Below are 20,061 nucleotides of genomic sequence, written 5' to 3'. Positions count from 1 at the left end.
ACATCTATTAATTTGCCAGATTATGATAATTTTTCATGCATTCACTAAAAGGATCACTTACCTCCTGTATCAGCATGGTGTGCTTGAGCAGCCTGCGTGCCTTCATTATCCTCACTATAGCTGCTTGTAGGTACAGCTTGCGGTCCTCCTCTACAGCAGAATGTGTCTGTTCAGTCTCATGCTGCTGCTCTTTCTGTGGTGCCACACTGATCTTGAATTTGGTCCGCTTATTTGTGTACTCTGTGTTGAGTCGCACCACCGTCTCTTCATCCAGATTCTGCAATCATTTGTTTTCTAAACCTCACTGTCACACATCACACTTTTTGGAGCTCTCACACAAGAGAAATGAATATCCCTATGACATAAACACTAGAAAATACACATAGCAACAGTACTGTGTCTTCTTCAAGGTACAGCCAACCATCAACATTCATGGGGTGAGGTAGCAGAGACATCTATGAAGGGTGAAAAACTGAATAATTAGTGCATCCTCTTGAAAGAACTTTCTATAACTTAGAACTTTGTGGAAGACAGAACTCTATTCTATATATTTCAAACAGAATTCATTTCTGCATCTAAGGATTTATCTCTAAACTTAGCAAGTTAAAATTACAGAAAACTGAGCATGTCTCTTTTTCATGTAAGCACTGTTGGCCCATAATAATTTACAAATCTCCAATTGATCAGTTTCTCAGTCAGCGAGTTGCTGTGAGGTATTTGCACATTAGCAGAGCAAATCCAAATTTGACATGCTTAGTTATATACATATGAATAGCACATGCCATATACCAAGTTTCAACAGAACTGGTTGTGTAGTTGGTGAGAAACCATGTGTAAGACACCTTTCAACTTTCTGAAAGTTACCCATCAACTCTATCCAGCAGAAGTGATGGAACTTATATCACTTAAAGTTAAAAGTGAGTTCTGTTGAGAGTGTCCGTGATATTCCAGAGATATAAGCTTGTGGATAGTATAAAAGTTGGGCCAGGCCAGGCTGTTCAGATGCAATATCCACCCACCTAAACATAACTTTGCTCCACTCTAAATAGTGACATGAAAAGTCAGCAAAGCACTTTGTACAAAGATGAACTTTTATATCATCCTGAAAAATCCATACTCAGCTTCCGAGAGTAGACTACACACTTTGAAAGGTAACTATACATGCAGTAACATCATCATAATTCATGTTACTGAAAAAGGGAGAGGAGGGCTGACCTCGGCATCAGTAAGTAGAAGCTTGCTGTCCAACAAACTCTGCAGGAACTTGGTGAACTGTTCATCATTGAGGTGTGTGTGAGTCTGCAACTCCTGACATGTGAGACTGTCCACCTACAGGAGAACAAACCATTGAACAAACATACTGCAATCAATAAATAGGTAAAAATGTGTAATAAACATTAAACATTTTTTTCCTGTCTGAGGCAAGAAATAATGTGACATGTACAACCATAACGGTTGTACATGTCACATTATTTCTCACCTCAGACAGGAAAAAAAAATTTTTTCAATATGTGACTAAATACCAGCAAAATATTCTCATAGTAGCAACTGACCAAATTCAATATTTTTATGAAATACACTAAAGATGGTAATGAGCTGAAAAATAATGCTCAGCCACATAATATTACCAGCTTTGAAAAATTTAAAATATTGCTGACACAATACTGATCTAAGCCAGAGGTCTAATAGAAATTTTGAAGTTTTCCCACAATGCTGAAACACACCTGTAGTGAAAACACAAGTGGGGGATGTGTAGTACATATACAGAAGAGCAGAGAGTGAATCTTGTGATTTATGTGTTGTTAAGCTGGTAGTGGCTGAACAGCACACAGTTACTGGCAAAGCAATTTGGTAGATAAATAAATTAATCCTAAAGTATAACTTTTACCCAACAGTCAACACTAAGACTGATGACCACATCAGGTAACCCCAAACACACACACACACACACACACACACACACACACACACACACACACACACACACACACACACACACACACACACACACACACACACACACACTGTGTAGTGTGGTTAGCATGCTCAGCTCACAACCAAGAAGGCCCGGATTCGAATCCCGGGCAAGGCAAGGCAAATGGGCAAGCCTCTTAATATGTAGCCCCTGTTCACCTAGCAGCAAGTAGGTACGGGATGTAACCCAAGAGGTTGTGACCTCACTGTCCCAGTGTGTGGTGTGTCAGTGGTCTCAGTCCTACCCAAAGATTGGTCACTATGAGCTCAGCTCTTTCTGTAGGAGAATGGCTGGCTGGGTGACCAGCAGACAACCATAGGTGAATCACACACACACACACACACACACACACACACACACACACACACACACGAAGAAAAGAGTCCCTACCTTCTCAAACATGAGCAACATGGCCATCTGGAAGGTTGACATGGTGATGAGGTAGGTCCTCTTGCTCTGGCTCACCTTCAGCTCCCCTGTATCAACACAACCATCTTGAACCGGACACCTAAATTATCTACCAAGCACGAACACCAAAAACAATACTATCATTTGCAGAGAAGGAAAGACAGACTGTCAGGGACAGGAGATAAGAAAGGTTTGTTTGTCACAAGAGAATAGGTGGAGGGGTTCTATAAAAAAAAAAAATACAAGAAAGGGAAAACAGGACTCACCTTGACATAAATGGTGAAGCCATGTTAATTTCCTCCCATTGAAATGCTTGTGATAGAACCTCTCAAACTGAAAAGCAGCAACATTTTTCAATGTAAGTACTGCAGAACCATCATGTTAACTACAAGGCATGCATGTCTTGGGCCTTGATTCACTAGTAGTTCATCATATTCTATACTGACATCTTTGGTGTGAAAGTCTTTTAATGTCTAGTTAAACATTACTACAACTATATCTAAAGATTTTCTTACACCAATGTTCACATATAATATTCTAGTCATGTAAGTATGGACAAGCCCTCACTCACCGTTTGTACAGACTTTTCCAGCTCCTGAGGAACCGCGAAGGGGGTGATGGAGGTCTGACCCAAAGGCCAAGCACCAGCCTGGGAAAGAAAACAAGGTGAACACAAGTGAGGTAAAACAAAAGATGTGCATCTAACAGGAAGAATATCAAGTGAATCAGAGTAGATACTTAGAACAGGAAAATATCTGGATCTCTAGGATATTTGATGAAAAGATAGTAGGTATGAAGAGGAGAGAGAGAGAGAGAGAGAGAGAGAGAGAGAGAGAGAGAGAGAGAGAGAGAGAGAGAGAGAGAGAGAGAGAGAGAGAGAGAGAGAGAGAGAGAGAGAGAGAGAGAGTGTTTACCTAGTTGTGGTTTATGGGAAGAGTCTAAACTTGTGCTGTCCCATCTCGATATCTACTCTTGTCCAGTTTTTCCTTAAAATCATGTATAGTTATTGCATTTACTACTTCTTTTTACAGTTCATTCCAGATTCCGGCAAACCTTTGCAGGAAACTGTTCTTCTTAAAATCCCTTCTACACATACCCTTCTTCACCTTCTCATGCCCTCTTGTGCTTCTAAAACCTCTCACCAATAAATCGCTCCAGACCAGTTTTTCATAGCCTGACAAAATTTGATATAAGGCAATCAGCTCACCTCTCTCTCTTCTCTCTTCCCTCTTCATACAGTAAGTCTGATAAGCTCAGAGGCAACTTTCTCACTGCTCACTGTATTCTCTCTAATTTCTTTATGTCCCTTTTAGTCCTGGGAAACCATATCACTGTTACATATTCCAAATGAGATCTATCATTATCACAATTAAATTCCTAATCATCTCTTCATCCAGATAGCTGAATGCTGCTCTTATGTTTCTCACCAGATTACATGTTTCCCCTGTCTTCCTTCTTACATGTACCTCTTGGGACAGCTTATCAGTGACCAATTCTAAGGTCTTTCTCTTCACTCTTCATTTTTATTTCCTCATTATCCAATTTATAACTGAAGACTGGCCTCACAACTAAGCCCAAACTTCAACACTCCATATTTCTTTTGTTAAACTCCATTTTCCAAGTGTAACTCCAATCCCAAATCACATTAAGATCTTCCTACAGAGCTTCACAATCCTCTATCCTCTCCACTTATCTCATCAATTTTGCATCATCAGCAAATAGACTCATGTAGCTATTCACCCCTTCCATCACATCATTCACATCACCTAACTGGTGCTAGTACCAACCCCTATGGGACACCACTAATTACCTCTTTCCACAATTACTTCCTATCTTTGACCACTGTTTTTATTTCCCTTCCTCTCAGAAAGTCACTGATTCAATGTATGAGTGCTCCTCTCAGCCCACCAAACATTTCTAATTTCCACAGCAGTCTCTTATGGGGCACCTTGTTGAAAGTTTCCTTTAAGTCCAAATAAACACAATCTGCCCATCCCTCTCTTTCTTGTACTATATGACTCTGGAGTATAAACACATTAAATTCGTCATACACAACCTTCCTTTTCTAAATACAAATTGTCTGTCTGTTAATATCTCTCTCTTTTCCAGATATTCACTCCATCTTTGCTTCACAATTCTTTTGCACATTTTTGCCACTACACTTCTTAATGACACCAATGTATAATTAAATGGTTCTCGTGCGTGTGTGTGTGTGTGTGTGTGTGTGTGTGTGTGTGTGTGTGTGTGTGTGTGTGTGTGTGTGTGTGTGTGTGTGTGTGTGTGTGTGTGTGTGTGTGTGTGCATGCATGTAAGTGTGTTGTGTGTGTGTGTGTGTGTGTGTGTGTGTGTGTGTGTGTGTGTGTGTGTGTGTGTGTGTGTGTGTGTGTGTGTGTGTGTGTGTGTGTGTGTGTGTGTGTGTGTGTGTGTGTGTGTGTGTGTGTGTGTGTGTGTGTGTGCGCGCATGCATGTAAGTGTGTTGGGTGTGTGTGTGTGTGTGTGTGTGTGTGTGTGTGTGTGTGTGTGTGTGTGTGTGTGTGTGTGTGTGTGTGTGTGTGTGTGTGTGTGTGTGTGTGTGTGTGTGTGTGTGTGTGTGTGAGTGTGTGTGTGTGTATTAACCTAGTTGTGATGCACTGGAGGGAAGCTATGCTTGTGCTGTCCCATCTTATTGTGTGTGTGTGTGTGTGTGTGTGTGTGTGTGTGTGTGTGTGTGTGTGTGTGTGTGTGTGTGTGTGTGTGTGTGTGTGTGTGTGTGTGTGTGTGTGTGTGCACGCACATGCAATGCATGAATATATTAGATGTAACAGATGTAATGCAAAGGGGTGGTCTCCTTGAGATGAGAGGACAATAGTAGAGGACATCAAAGGAAGGAGAGAAGAATGAAAGGACTGGAGGATGAAAGGATTAAGGAATACAAGAACAAAAAACTAATGGAGACTTATGTTGTGACAATGCAGAACAAAAAAATTTCTGACTTTCAATGGGAAAAGATTCAAAAGAAGGAGTGTTTGATCGTTTGGACTTTATAACATTTAAGCAAGAAGCAACAGAAAAGAAACATTTTCAAAGATTTTAAGTCAAAATTAAATGAGGAATGTTTTTAATAGCAAGCTTTTCATCTCATCAACTCCTCTCCTCTAACTGACTGTCTTCAGCCTCTCTCTCACCGCCGCAATGTTGCATATCTAGCTGTCTTCTACCGCTATTTTCATGCTAACTGCTCTTCTGATCTTGCTAACTGCATGCCTCCCCTCCTTCCGCGGCCTCGGTGCACAAGACTTTCTTCTTTCTCTCACCCCTATTCTGTCCACCTCTCTAACGCAAGAGTTAACCAGTATTCTCAATCATTCATTCCTTTCTCTGGTAAACTCTGGAACTCCCTGCCTGCTTCTGTATTTCCACCTTCCTATGACTTGAATTCCTTCAAGAGGGAGGTTTCAAGACACTTATCCACCAATTTTTGACCACTGCCTTGACCCTTTTACGGGACTGGCATTTCAGTGGGCATTTTTTTTTATTGATTTTTGTTGCCCTTGGCCAGTGTCCCTCTTACATAAAAAAAAAAAAAGTATTATTTCTTGTAGCATTTATGTGAACACAGTGTGACTTCTTTGGAGTGCTCTTGCTCAAGCAAATTATCTCTGCATATCCTAAAGTAATTCACTGCACAAGTAAACCACCACTGATAGCTAAGAGGCCATCAGGATAATCAGTCAGTCTTGAAATATCAAAGTAATCACGCACCTGGAGAACATTTATGGAAAAATTTATTCCCAGCTCGATATTCTTGCCCTTGAGAAAATCGTTGAACTTGTGATTGAGGTCTGAACTGACAGACATATCAGTGAACATCCGGTGTAGCTTGCTGGTGTACTCGTAGCCACACGCTTGCTGTTGACACAAAAGGGAAAATGAATGTGTGTGTGTGTGTGTGTGTGTGTGTGTGTGTGTGTGTGTGTGTGTGTGTGTGTGTGTGTGTGTGTGTGTGTGTGTGTGTGTGTGTGTGTGTGTGTGTACATCATTTTAAGATCAAGCTTTAGTTCCCTGTTTCATTATGGTTTTAATGTTTAGTGTTGTTGCAATTTTCATTTCTATTGTATTATGTAATTTTTAGAGCAGGTTTAAAGTTTCTTTCAAGGATTTGGCTTAGATTTGATGTTGTACATAATATGGATTGCAACAGGAAATGTTTTTAATACCATATTAGTTTTTTTGGTCAGAAGTAAACAACTGGCTACAGAACATTTAAACAACCTTGTTTCCAAGTCTCAATCAAGTGATGCTGAAAATGCAGACAGAAAAATCATGAGAGCCTTGATGGAGAGGTTTAGTGAACAATTGATATCAAGGCAAAGTAATACAGTTACCATGTATTCTCATTTTTCACATATCTGCAAATAAAGCACCATTACAGACAATAAATGCATCAATGAAATTTTCTGCTCATACCATAATGCAAGAATACAGTAATGCTGACCAGATACAAAATATTACAAATGATTTACACAGGGACTGCCACATGTAAGGCTGCTGTTTCTTGCAACTTCCCTATGTTTTTATGTTTCAAAGTGAGAGCAAGTAATTGTTTTCAAAATATAAAGAAAGAAAATAATAAGTAACCTTTAGGCGGTTAATCATGTTCTCCTCTGAGTCCATGGATTGACTTTGCTGCTGGATGAGTCGCTTAGCCAGCATCCGTGCATAGAACTTCTGGTACACATCCTTGTCATCCACGTACTTGAAGATGGTAATGCTGTGTCCAAGCTTGTCGTCCACCTCACTCTCATTCAGCCCCTTGGTTGACTTTTTGAGCAGCGTATCACAGTATCTGTATAGCAATTATCAGGGATTACAACTAATGAATGTCATTTGCATATACCACTTATGCTTCATAACCATTCCAAATATCAGTGGTTCTATTTAGAAAGTTGTTGTTGTTGTGTGTGTGTGTGTGTGTGTGTGTGTGTGTGTGTGTGTGTGTGTGTGTGTGTGTGTGTGTGTGTGTGTGTGTATAAGGAGGTGGAGCCACACACCAGCATATCAATGCATGTGTCAGTGTGACAGACAACAGATACAGACAGAACATCATGTTATAATAAATTGTCCACTTTCTGCTCACTGCCATGTACAGTTCCCCATATTATTCCTCACAAATATCACTGACCTGTTGAATGAATACATTTATATAGGTGAATCATGTGATTATGTATATCAAGTGCTTACTCTGTATACATTAATTAGTGTGTGTGTGTGTGTGTGTGTGTGTGTGTGTGTGTGTGTGTGTGTGTGTGTGTGTGTGTGTGTGTGTGTGTGTGTGTGTGTGTGTGTGTGTGTGTGATTACCTAGATATGTCATGTGGGAAAGGAGCTATGCTTGTACTGACCCACCTCTATATTTATTATTATCTAACTTGGCCTTCAAGTTATAAATAGTTTTTGCTTGCACCACATCCTTGTTTAGACAGTGTGTGTGTGTGTGTGTTACATTTTTGTCTTTGTACAGGGAGCAACATAGCCTGTTATGAAGTAGAAGTCCATATACTCTCTTTGCATGGTGGACTCTGTATAATGTATACAGACACACTAAGAAAAAGAGTGGAAGAGTGAGATTTGTAGTCTAAAAAGTCTTACAATGAATATTCTACATCTCAGGAAAGTTAATTTATGTACCCTCATCTTCAGAAGAAAACTGTAAAAGTTTCAGATAAAACTGGAGACAATGTCAAACAGTGACAACTGTGGTGATTATAGTGATGGTGACCATGATGGTATGATGAATGGCAATGATGGCTGTAGCAGTGGGAGCAATAACAGTTCAAGTCAATACCCACCGGGCCAAGAGCTCTGGGGAGCGACACACCACCTTTGTATTGCCTCTGTGGTTGACAACACTTTCAAAGGCTTTATCCAGAGCACCAACAAACTGCTGGTCGTTATGGAACACCTCAGAGATCATGGTACGATATTTCTTGTGTACCTCCAATAAACTTTCCACAAACTGGGCTGGAATCTGCCAACAAACAAACAAACAAAATAATAACAATACCATAATAATAATAAAATAAATAAAATTTTAAGACAATGCCGAAAACAATCCCAATATTTTAGATGAACCAAAAATAAGTACATGAACACAAACATATAGACTCAAACTGAGTCACTCACTTTCAGCCAGCCCTATAGTACACAACATTCTAGGTTTTGAGTGTATCTACATATATCAATTAGGTTACCATCTTGATCAGATTTCAACTATGAGACCCTACACCAATAAACCTCTAGTCTCATATTACACATGATATTTGATCAGAAGAAACCTCTTAACATGCATTACTGACAGTTAACAAAGAGCAAAATATCTGAGCTTAAAATTCCTGAGAGTAAAGAGCAGTACCTTCCCTGACTTCTGAGTGATATAAATAATATTCCAGAGGAGGTTTAAGTTTTTTGTACCATTTGATTAAGTAAATACAGCAAGGTACACAAAATGAGATAAGCAGCACTTACATTGTCACCTTTAAGGTTAGTGATGGCCTGGAGACCCTGCTGCTTGATGTGTTCCTTAAGGTGATGCACAAGTTGAGTGAGGCCATTAGGCACAGGCCGAAGGAGAGTGTACATGTTAGAGAGGTCACGAGTGCGCTCTGAGCACACCATAGCACCTGTCTCTGCATGCACTGTAGCCAAGTGGTCAGCTACCATGCGGTCCTGCACTTCTTTAACCACTCGTTTGTGGGAACTGCAACAACAACATCAGTATCACACCACTGCCACCACACCACTAAGGTTCATCAACTCAAGGTTGCCTAAATCAGTTCAAATTATCAAGGGCTTACTGTATACTGCCAACAAGTTTAGGAACCATTCTTCCTCAGAATATTGCTGCACTACATTTAACACCAGAAAATATACCCATAACAAGCTGTGACAAAAAATGAAGAATAAATGCAGGAAGACTGTGTGAAATTAAAAATGCATCAGGAAACCTGTGGCTTAATATAATGGAATAATTACAGAACACATGAACAATGGTGATGGAGAATAAAATAGTGTGAAAAGAGGAATGGATGCAAAGTATGAGAACACTTATAAAGTAGAGCAATGAGGACAGATTTATGGTGGAAAAAGTAAGGCCATCTTCTCAGAATTAAAAGACTATGGCTGAATATGCATGAAAACCTGCAAGAAAAGCATTAGAATACTGAAAAATGTGTAAAAGAAAAAATAATTCCCTTGTAAGCTTCAATATGTGATCAGTTCCCACAGAATAAGAAGAGGCAGATAGGCATATCCTTGGAAAACATCTAATAAAATCTTGGAGCTGTGGACTACATGTATAAATCATTCTGGGGTGATAAAAGTATAGGTTTAGAAGTGAAGTGGTACCTTGGAGGAAGGAACTTGGTAGCACGCAGCTCCTCCTCTGCCAGGCGGGCAATGACACGTTCCATGTATTGAGACACATTGCACTCCTGCAGTTGTGATGATGCCTCCTTGCGATAGAATGAGCCTGTTTCCCTCAACAGCTCTTCCTCAAACACTGTCTCATACAACTATAGAAAAGAATTAAATCATATTAAAAGCACTTGACAAAAACATTGCTAAAGAGAATAACTATGGTGGTAGCATCAAGACTGTTATTTGAATTTTCATGGTTTTGTTTGCAATGTTTATATGGGTCAGCTTCATTAATCTACTAAGAGTTTTCCAAATTCCACAGTTACTACAAATTCTTTATCAATTTTTAAAGTTTTTAGTTCCCTCTTTTCGACTGGCAAAATATTCTCAATTTCAGAATACTTTATGGAATACTTTGTCTAATCACTTAATCTTTTCTCCCTACATGGTCAAATAAATGCAATCCACTTGTTTTCATCACTTAACTGATGCGTCCAGTCCTACTTTCTCAACTTCTCAATTGTGACATCTATTAGTATGACAATGGATGTGACACTCTATCTCTGCATCCAGACTCATATCTCCAAGTTTTCATATGTCATCACATTTCAAGCTCTTTCACTGACTATCACCACCAGCACCATTCGCTGAAACTCATACTAATTGATGGAAAAGTAGAAAACAGATAGACAGAAAGATTACAGAATGATTAATCAGTTCTAAACCAGGACCAGCACAGTACAGATTGAAATCGATGTGTTCAAAATCCAGCTGCTGTGACATCATAAATGTGCTAACAAAAGCTAACAGGCAGAGTTGTTTTGATTTAAATCAAATTACTTAAATTAAGTTATTTAAATTGATCTACATCAAAGTAAAACATCATAATTCAAATCAAAATCAAACATTCTGCATTTAAAAATGGTGTTACATCAAGAATAAAATATATCATGATTTGAATTAAAATCAATGTCAGCACCAAAAAAAAATTAACAAAAACATTGTGTGATCGCAGGGTCAGAGATTGACATCACAGAAATTTTAGACATATTGTCAATCTTTCAATCCCTTTCCTGTTTGATGAGGACTACATTCTATTTCTCTTTTCACAATGTACAATGTCTGCTAAGCAACATTCTTTCCAAACCCAAGCCTCACTCTATGCTCTGGGATAGATGTCTCGCCACCATCTTTGAACCTCTATACCCACTAAGTACTAACTGTTTACGTTTTTATTTCTCAGCACAAAGCAAACACAGACACTATTTTGTCACCAGTAATAGGCAGTTCAGTAACCATTGGTGGATGTTTTAGAAAGATATGAAACCGCAATTTGCACAAGTCAACCAGTGAGTGCCCACGTCAAAAACATCTCCATGTCACTCAACTCTCAAATTTATACAGTACAATCCCTCTAATCCGGCACTCGAGTATCCGGGAGCTTCAGGTATCCGGCACATTTTTCCCCGAGCCTTAAAATCAATTAAAAATCAATGTGTACTCATAAAATTGATTAAAATTCCCGCACGAGGCATACTTTGTCCCCTCACCACCAGAGCGCACTGCTTCGCGCCACCCGCGGCCCACTGCACTGTGTTTACTCAGTGACTCAGTCCCGAGTGTGCACTGTTTATCACCTGACGCCTTCATCATGCCTAAAGTTGTAGAAAAGAGGAAGCGTGTTGTGGCAGCGCAGGTGGCGACGTGCGGCACGGCGATCAGCTGATCTTTGTTATGGTAAGATGCGTGAGTGTAGGGTGGTGATTGTGGACATAATTTCACTTCTATTCAAGTATCTGGCAACTTCTGGTATCTGGCATGTCGGTGGTCCAGTTGATGCCGGATAAGAGGGATTTTACTGTACTACATAAAACTATTAATGTGCTAGTGTACTCAAGGCTACCATCTATCTTCGAGTTGCCATATCAGATATTATCAGTTCTCCATTCTTTCAACTAACTGGATGAAACTACAATGGAACCTCATTTCTCAAACTTAATTAGTTCCTGAATGTTTGGAAACCAAAACTATTTTTCCCATAGGAATCAACATGAAATGGGTTAATCTACTCCAGGACACCAGAAGATTGCTTTTTTAAACTTTACAACAGTAGTTTGTGTATAAAATCATACAGAAAAGCCAATGATACAAGATGAGTATGAGTTTTCATTATACAAGCACAAAAAACCCGATGATATAAGAATCAGTTTGTGTACAGGTAGTCGCCGACTTATGACATATGTGACTTACGACAGACTGACTTTACGACAACGACAATATGATATTTAATTTTTGTATGATAGCTATTTGGCTAAGGTATGTCGAGCGCGCGTACGATATGTACGATAATTTTTCCCGCTGCTCGCAGCGCACTCTTTTGAGAGATTATCTGCTAGTCTGCAGCTTCATTGTGTTTGTGTCATTACTGTCGTGTACATCTATGTGAGTACTTTTGATGGATTTGATAATGAGAATGAACTAGAAATGATTCGTGACAAAATTGTGAAACTAGCTAAAGATCTGTCATTAGAATGTGAAATGGAAGAAATCGAGGAATTGCTAGAAAAAGAATCTGAAGAATTAACAAATGAAGATCTGATTGAGTTGGAAGAAGAAAAAGTAGCAGAAGAAGAAAGGAGGGAAGCAGCAGCAGAAGAGGAGGAGGAAGAGGAACCACAAAGAATGTTCACCACTAAAGGCTTAGCAGAAGGTTTATTGCAGTTGAATAAACTTTTTGCTCATTTTGAAGGAATGGATCCAAATATTGAAAGATTTTCAAGAATTGAACGCATGGTTCTAGATGCTTTTCGTCCATACTGGGAAATTTATGAAGTTTTCTAAAAAAAAAAAAAAAAAAAACATTCAGACAAAACTCAACATGTTTATGAAAAAAACATCTTCTCCATCTACCAATACCCCCAGCGATTACCCCGACGATCCCCAGCCAACCACCAGCAGACAATAATTTCTATTAATTAAATATTAAAATTAGTTTTGTCCAAAAGTGTAAAATGATTCGTAATCTTGTAATGTATTTTGTATTTTTATGTTTTGCAAATAAATCAAATGTAATAACCAATTATGTATTTGATTCAAACCTATAAATAAATTAAAAATAATACTGTTCGAGTTACGACAAGATCGTCTTCCGATGGCTCTGTCAGAACCTAATGTCGTAAGTCGGCGACTACCTGTATATTGATGAAGGCCAGGTGGGTGACTTCAAGCTCAGTCATCCACCAAATTCAGTTCCCACTGTTTTCTCTCAAGTCTCATACAGATCAAGGACTGCTCAGTTGGGGAGTGGTGCAAGGTAAAGCATGGATGTGCAATGAACAAGGGCAGTGGTGTGACTAACACACACACAGCGATCATGTGTGCTGGCTGCTGTGTAGCTTATTCAGGAACCAAATTAGGGTACAGCAACCAAAATAATTATGAGTTCAAAATTTTACTCAAAAACCAATTTGTTAAAAAAGGGAGGCATTCAGTAACCAAGGTTCCACTATGGTTGAATGGCATGTCGACACTGACACCAACTCAGGATTTTGTCATCTTTAATACCATTGACTATATATATATATATATATATATATATATATATATATATATATATATATATATATATATATATATATATATACTGTAAATGTTGCAGAGAATTTCTGCAATCACAGTCTTCATAAAATCAATGGTGATTTCACGAAAAAGTTCAATAATTTAAACAACTGCATTTCCAAAATTATTTCTTTTTACTGTTAAAAATAAGGTTAGGTTTGGTCTGCTCAAGTTACTGTAGATTCCTTTTATCCTATCATCCATGAATCCTTAAAAGCAAATAATTTACAAATGTACAAATGAGCTTTCAAACTGTAATAAACCTACACACTTTATGCAGTAAAAATTATTACAAATCATTCTAACATGGTTGATTAGTTCAACTGAATTTATAGTAACCTAACAAAACAAAACCTAACCTAACCTTTTTAAGTAAAGGGAATAATATCAGAAACATGATTATGGAAAGATTTTTTGCACAAAATAACAAGGGATTTCATGAAATCCCTGATTACACAGACACATCCACCCACCCAAATATGCACACACACACACACACACACACACACACACACACACATATAGTATATCACCCACCTGTAATGTGGATTTCTTTTTGTACATGTTGACATCTACAAAAGAATGGATAACACCACGGATAGTGGATGTTGGGGCATCGGTGGTGGCACCCTGCCGGTCCTGCTGGATCCCTGCCAGGAGCACACCCACCAGGCGGCTCTGCAGGGGTGTGATCATCTCTCTCTGCCAAATCTCCAGTCCAAGCTCCCCTGTTGAAGTAAATTGATTGATATTGTATTAATTGTACTGTTTGATTGTTTATAGTTATTGAGCTGATATATGACATAATAAAAAAAAAATTGGACAATATGACCATTTTCCAAGCACCAAAAAAACACCACGATAAAATCAGATGATTTCAGGACTGAAAATGGATGATATCTCAGGGGATGTACAACTATCAAAACACTAGGACTTCCAGGCTCACCATACACTTTAGCCCAACAAAGAAACAAAAATGTTTTCTCTGAAAACACTAAATCCCCTGTGTCACAGCTTCAGATTCTGGGATCTGGACACTAAGAAGCAACCCACTGTACCACATTCCCAGCATTTGATAGTCCAGCATCACTCTTGTACCACAGGCACTAAGCACCTAAGATTTAATATTGGCTCACCAATCTCCAGCAGCTGCTCTGAGACATCCATCTGCATTGAGCCATATGTCAGGTCTGCATCACTGAATTTCTGCTTCTGAATGTGCTGTGAGTTTAAGTAGCTGTGGAAAAACAAGTCATCATTACCATCAGTCCATAGTCCACTTACACCTTGTTCTCCTCTTCCTCCATTAGATTAATCACCAGTGACACTCATTTCTTTTGTACAGACTACAGTGGAAACACTAACACCATATGGGCATTTTACCCTGTAAGGAAATCACTCAATTTGTATTTGTAATGTGACGAGATTTTTGCAACATTTTTGTAAATGTGTTGCTGTCTTGTTGTCCCCACCCTAATCCCCACTCATGTTGTGAACACATTCATTCTAAAATCATATCTTCACCATGACCCCCAAGAGACCTTCCGCAACACCTGGTGGAGACATCGCAAAGCATGCATAGGTACTGCCTCTAGAGGAGAAGGTGGAGTTATTAAGTAAGATAAAAGAAGAAGGCGGAATGACAAAGTATGTGGTGAGGACAGCAGTGGTGACACAACACTGGCAGTTGTGTTGGTGAGACTGACGATGGCAAAAGAGGACACACCACAATATTTGTTATTTTACTATTTTCAACCAAATATTAAGTATCTAGCAAATACATGTAAGTATAAAGCCAGTGTTTCAAAGGTAATACACTACCATAAGGAAGATCTGAAGTTTTTTTTCAAGGGGGTGCACCAATTATATACAGATTTTCAACATTCATGGATGCCTCTGTTACCTGTTACCTTGAGGACTAGCATTAAACCTCAAGGAATAAAATATGATAAAATCTACATCTATCTATATCAATAAACCAGGCTGATATACACAACAGGGAGATAGCCAAGACAAGGCATGTATATGCAAAATGTAGATAAAATACTCCATGGAGAGGTGGTTACTCACGAATAGAGATTGTTGAGGTAGTGGGTGCCTTTGCTGAACTGCAGCCAATAACGATGGTACTCTGCCAGCAGGTTCTCTTCTCTCTGTTTGCTCACCTGCATAACAAGTAAAATGTCTTAGGATATATCAATGCTGCTCCCACACGCTGAGTAAAGAAAATTCCTTAAATTGACACTTACAGAATAGATGTTAAAAGCAATAATGAATAAGTTTAAGAGATGTAAGCAGGAAGGAAGAGCAAATGGTCCCTCAAAATACTAACAGAATACACTATCAATGAAATCTGAAAAACAAACAAGACTGTCACACACTAGCAACATTTCTTTGTGTCTGGTGGCATGATGGATTCACACCAGCAAATGCATGATAGATTCACACCAGCCACTCACAGAACCTGTTAGCCTTCAGTTCCTCAATTATTCAGCATTGTGCAAGAGTGTTTGTCTTGAAAACTGTACATAACATCCGGGTCACAGCTGATACACCCAACCATCACTCACCCGTGCATACAGCTCCCGGACGTGGCTCTCCAGAAGCTTTTTGGTCTCCATGTAGAGGCGCTCCACCAGGGGCTCTGGGAAGGCCACACACAGGGAGTACACGTCGGAGAAACGCTCATTCCACACAGTGCGCTTGATGGAGCCCATGGTGACCACCTGCTGGACTGTCTCCAGCAAGCCGCCCCAGACCTCGTCAAAGTTTACTGCACGAGGTTTTAAGGACATTCTCACCCTGTGGCAAGAAAAGGCAGGTCACCCCAAAGAATTTAATCTACTATTGGAAAATATGAAAAAAGTTTATTACTTGCATATTCCTCAGGAGTGTGGAGTTGGAGTTGGATACTTTGGCTGAAGCTGTAATCAGCAAAAATATCTATGACTCCATCTCCTGTACTAAATAAATTTGTGGTAAAATTAGTTGACCGCACTGCCTGGCCAATTTTGCCCTTTGTGGGAAATTCTCATATATTTGTGGGAGAAATTAATTTTTGTGAGCATTATTGTGGGAGATGATTTCAAGCTAGGAATTTATTCTAGTGGAAATACTATGTGATTTTTTTTCTTTCCTTTCTTTTCTTTTCTTGAAATGCAAGTTGAAGTTGGAGTCACAATCTTACAATTTTCAGTGTCAGCATAGTTTTTTTTTTATTTAACACCACACTCCTGATATTCCTATGGATATTATATGAAAAAGATAATTTAACATATACAAATGATATGCAAGTAAATAACAATAATAATACAGGTCCACAATCTTTTTATTCCAAATTCATGGGGCAATAAATTTTTTCTGATTGTAGTATGGTAGATCTTTAAAAATACCTTTGTTGTTTTGCTAAATGCATGATGTTAGATCATAATGCTCCAAACTTTTTATTTCCAAGTATAGCAAAGCAAAACTATAAACATGAACTCCTTCAAAGTGATAGCATACTGAGGGATGCATTTACAACAGTATGAAGTGACATGTACTGTCTCCTTGCAGCACAAGTGGTGGTTAAAATAAGTCAGCAAGGGGGCTGGTGATGTGATCTGTGGCTATAGAAGTTGTGTTTTGAATGTATTCCACCACCACTGCCACCACCACTGCCGCCACCACCACCACTCCACAATCAGACATATAAAAGCCTGCCTCTGCGATACACTCCTCTTATACTGCAGGAATTCTTTAATATCAAAGGCAGCCAAGTCCTCAGGGTTGACAGGACTAAGCCATGTGAGTGTGACTCCCTGCCTTGGAGCATGACAAACACTGAAAAACTGCTATGAAGAAGAAGAAGAAAAACATTGGCTATACAAGGCTTTCAACATAATCAAACTTCTGTTAGGACACTGGGAATGAGAGTCCAACACCTTTACCAGTCAGGGCAAAATGATCAAAAAGGCTTGAGTGGATTTTGGCTGACCTTGGCTGTCCTGTTACCACAACAGAATCAACATTCTCATCTTACTCTTTCTTTGTTAACAAACAGACTGGCAGATTGTGGCAGCAGAAGCGGTGCATTACTGTTGGTGTCTGTCACCACAGTCACTCACTTTGAACACAATTCATGTCTTAAATTGCCTTATATAGGCATGCATCAAAGTAAAAAGACAAAGCACTTTCCACATATATGAATAAAGATCCATGGTGCTTTAAGCAAGCAAACAATGATAAGATGTGTTTAAAAGTCTGAGCAAGTTATTTTTGTGGTACAAAGTGCAGTGATAACAGCTGCACTACAGTATACTGCTGAAACACTACATCATAGGAAAGTCATCCACCATGGCACTTCAAACACAATGGCTCTGAACTCAAAGATTTAACTGACTTTTTTTTTACTTTTTTTTTTATGATACAAAGAATTGTGGAGACCACTGTCACTATCAGACACTGAACACAGGCTTTTGCATGCAGACATCCACAGAAAAGTTTAATTTCTGGAAAAGCTATCAGGTTACAGACTGCAATTTTGTAACAATAAGAATATACAAATAGTGTTGCTTAAGCCCCAAATAATAATTCAGTAGTAAGATGGTTTATCACAATCTATTTTTTCTGAGGGTTTTTTGCATCAAACAGCTGGCCATCAAGTGATGTCCTGACAGCCTCAATATATCTCATGTAAAGCCTTTCAATCTACATCATTAGCATGGGTCCAGTGGCCAAGTGAAAGCTCATGTCATTTTTTCTAATGGCACAATTTACATCTCTTACTTTCTTAAATATAAATTTTGATGATATATAACTCTTCATAGTAATATATATCACAATTTGAGTTTTGCCTCCTATGTAAATTGTGCATTTAGATGTGATACAAGTTACAATTCCATTTCAAAGACAAAACCTCTGCATATATTGCCATTGTGCAACCATCAGAGTGAGTAGATACTAGGAGTCTGAGAGATATCCTCACTTGTACATCTTGAAAATTACAACCCAAGATCTCACATCAGAAAGTCTCAAACTTCAACAGGTCAACTGAAGAAATATCATAGTGAGCCAAGTGCTTGTAGATGCCTCTATCCTAACTTTATCCATGAAAACAGATGAGTGTGAAGGAGAGGATGAACACAAGAGGTCTACACAGAATACAGTAAAGTAAGAAACTTTTGCACACAACTCCAAGGTACTGATGTAACAAAAGGCAGAGCACACAAGCATAAATGAGGAGTGTCCAGCATGTGGGTGACAAGAAATCATGTATATAATACTGCTGAAGCAACACTAAAGCCAGTACATATCAGCTCTTCCTCAGAACTGTCACTTTGTACCATTAACTAATACAGAACTTACTCCTTAATCACTTTTATTTAAAAATTTTGATTTCCAATAAAGTAAACATACTTTGTTCTTTTCTCTATATTATTTTGTTACAATCTCTCATCTGTCTAATTAGTTTAATGTTAATTATACAAAATTAGTTTAGTTATACTTGCATCATATATTGCAAGAAAAGTCTTTAGATCTGGTGATACAACTGCAATGGTACTAATTGTTGTCTGCTTGTATATTATTCTGCTGACCCAGATCAAGACAATGCCAGGGGTGCATCATGGGATATGTCATATCAATTATCATTTCCTGCTGGGATAATACGGCTAAATTAGCACACTATACAAAATCTAGTAAAAAAAGCATGTTTGACACAAAACAAGAGTACCTACATTACTAAATCCTGAAAAAAGTGTACATTTGTTACCACTTTCTTTCTTTTTAATTAATCAGCTATTCCTAGTTATGCTAGTTTGAGGTGATCACAAGGAGCAGTGTGAATTAAACACTGAAGTCTTTAATACTGTGGCCTGATGCAACACAGTGTGTGTGTGTTAGTGTGGTGTAGCACACAACACACAATGGCACACACAGGAGTATTGTATGGTGCCTGCAAAGTGCACACTGCTCCAACAACCACTAACACAACACTCAGACTTATTTTGCTGGTATGAATGGCTTTCACCCAGCAAGATACCACACACACCAGTGTCCACACCTGTGAAGTGCGCCACACTGTCCCAAGTCCCCCGCCCCACAGGGTGAAGGGCGAGGCTGGTGCCCCGAGCCTTGGCCCTCCCCCTCCGCCCAGGGTACCCCGAGGCCAGGCCAGGCAGGCCAGGCAGGTCAGGCAGGCCATGGCGGGGCTGCAGTGCTAGGAATACCTTTCAGACCCCAGCACTCGCGGCATGCAGTCCAGAGTAACGGGTAGGTTCTCTGTATTGGCAGTGTTGGCCTGCCCGGCGGACCGTCCTGCAACAGCTGATCCTGGTCTGGCCTGCCTGCCCTGGCCTGCCCCATCCTGCCCTCACTCGCCTCTCGCCCCCCTGTGCCCGCCTCTCACACTCCCAGCAGGTAGCCCCAGCCCTGCTCACTGCGTCCTCGCCACACAGTACCTGGACCAGCTACAAATTAGTAGGAAAATACATGTAAACAACCCGCTGTGGCCTGTCCTCCTGGCCTCGTTATGTCACTGACGCAATTTTTTACTACACACTTTGTTATAATGTATTTCGTTTCACACTTCATGAATACTTGATATTTACTGTATATTTACGTTTATTTCATATGTGTTCAACACTCGAGTCACGCAGCCACGGCAGAAATGATTAGCAAATAAGT

General features: G+C 39.3%; 1 protein-coding gene across 3 annotated transcripts in view; it reads right to left on the bottom strand.

Annotated features, from left to right (window-relative positions):
• Positions 1-19,909, bottom strand: part of LOC135110306 (cullin-2-like) — a 25,351-nt gene extending 5,442 nt beyond the window's left edge. The window contains exons 1-15 of one of the 3 annotated variants that reach the window (XM_064022513.1): positions 19,836-19,909; positions 15,966-16,197; positions 15,466-15,560; positions 14,532-14,632; positions 13,933-14,123; positions 9,766-9,932; positions 8,887-9,118; positions 8,211-8,389; positions 7,001-7,208; positions 6,125-6,271; positions 2,955-3,032; positions 2,650-2,716; positions 2,366-2,451; positions 1,216-1,329; positions 62-277 (exon numbers count right to left, since the gene is read on the bottom strand). In XM_064022513.1, the coding sequence (XP_063878583.1) occupies positions 62-277; positions 1,216-1,329; positions 2,366-2,451; positions 2,650-2,716; positions 2,955-3,032; positions 6,125-6,271; positions 7,001-7,208; positions 8,211-8,389; positions 8,887-9,118; positions 9,766-9,932; positions 13,933-14,123; positions 14,532-14,632; positions 15,466-15,560; positions 15,966-16,190 (2,106 nt within the window). In that variant the 5' untranslated portion in view covers positions 16,191-16,197; positions 19,836-19,909. Of the gene's footprint in view, positions 1-61; positions 278-1,215; positions 1,330-2,365; positions 2,452-2,649; positions 2,717-2,954; positions 3,033-6,124; positions 6,272-7,000; positions 7,209-8,210; positions 8,390-8,886; positions 9,119-9,765; positions 9,933-13,932; positions 14,124-14,531; positions 14,633-15,465; positions 15,561-15,965; positions 16,198-19,604; positions 19,646-19,814 lie in introns of those variants that run through there. The other 2 variants (XM_064022515.1, XM_064022512.1) reach the window with 2 other exon arrangements.
• Positions 19,910-20,061: the final 152 nt, after the last annotated feature.

Source organism: Scylla paramamosain, chromosome 20, assembly GCF_035594125.1.
Source record: "Scylla paramamosain isolate STU-SP2022 chromosome 20, ASM3559412v1, whole genome shotgun sequence".
Lineage (NCBI taxonomy): Eukaryota > Metazoa > Arthropoda > Malacostraca > Decapoda > Portunidae > Scylla > Scylla paramamosain.
Note: the sequence above shows the minus strand (reverse complement) of the source record. Positions and strands in the feature narration are given on the sequence as shown.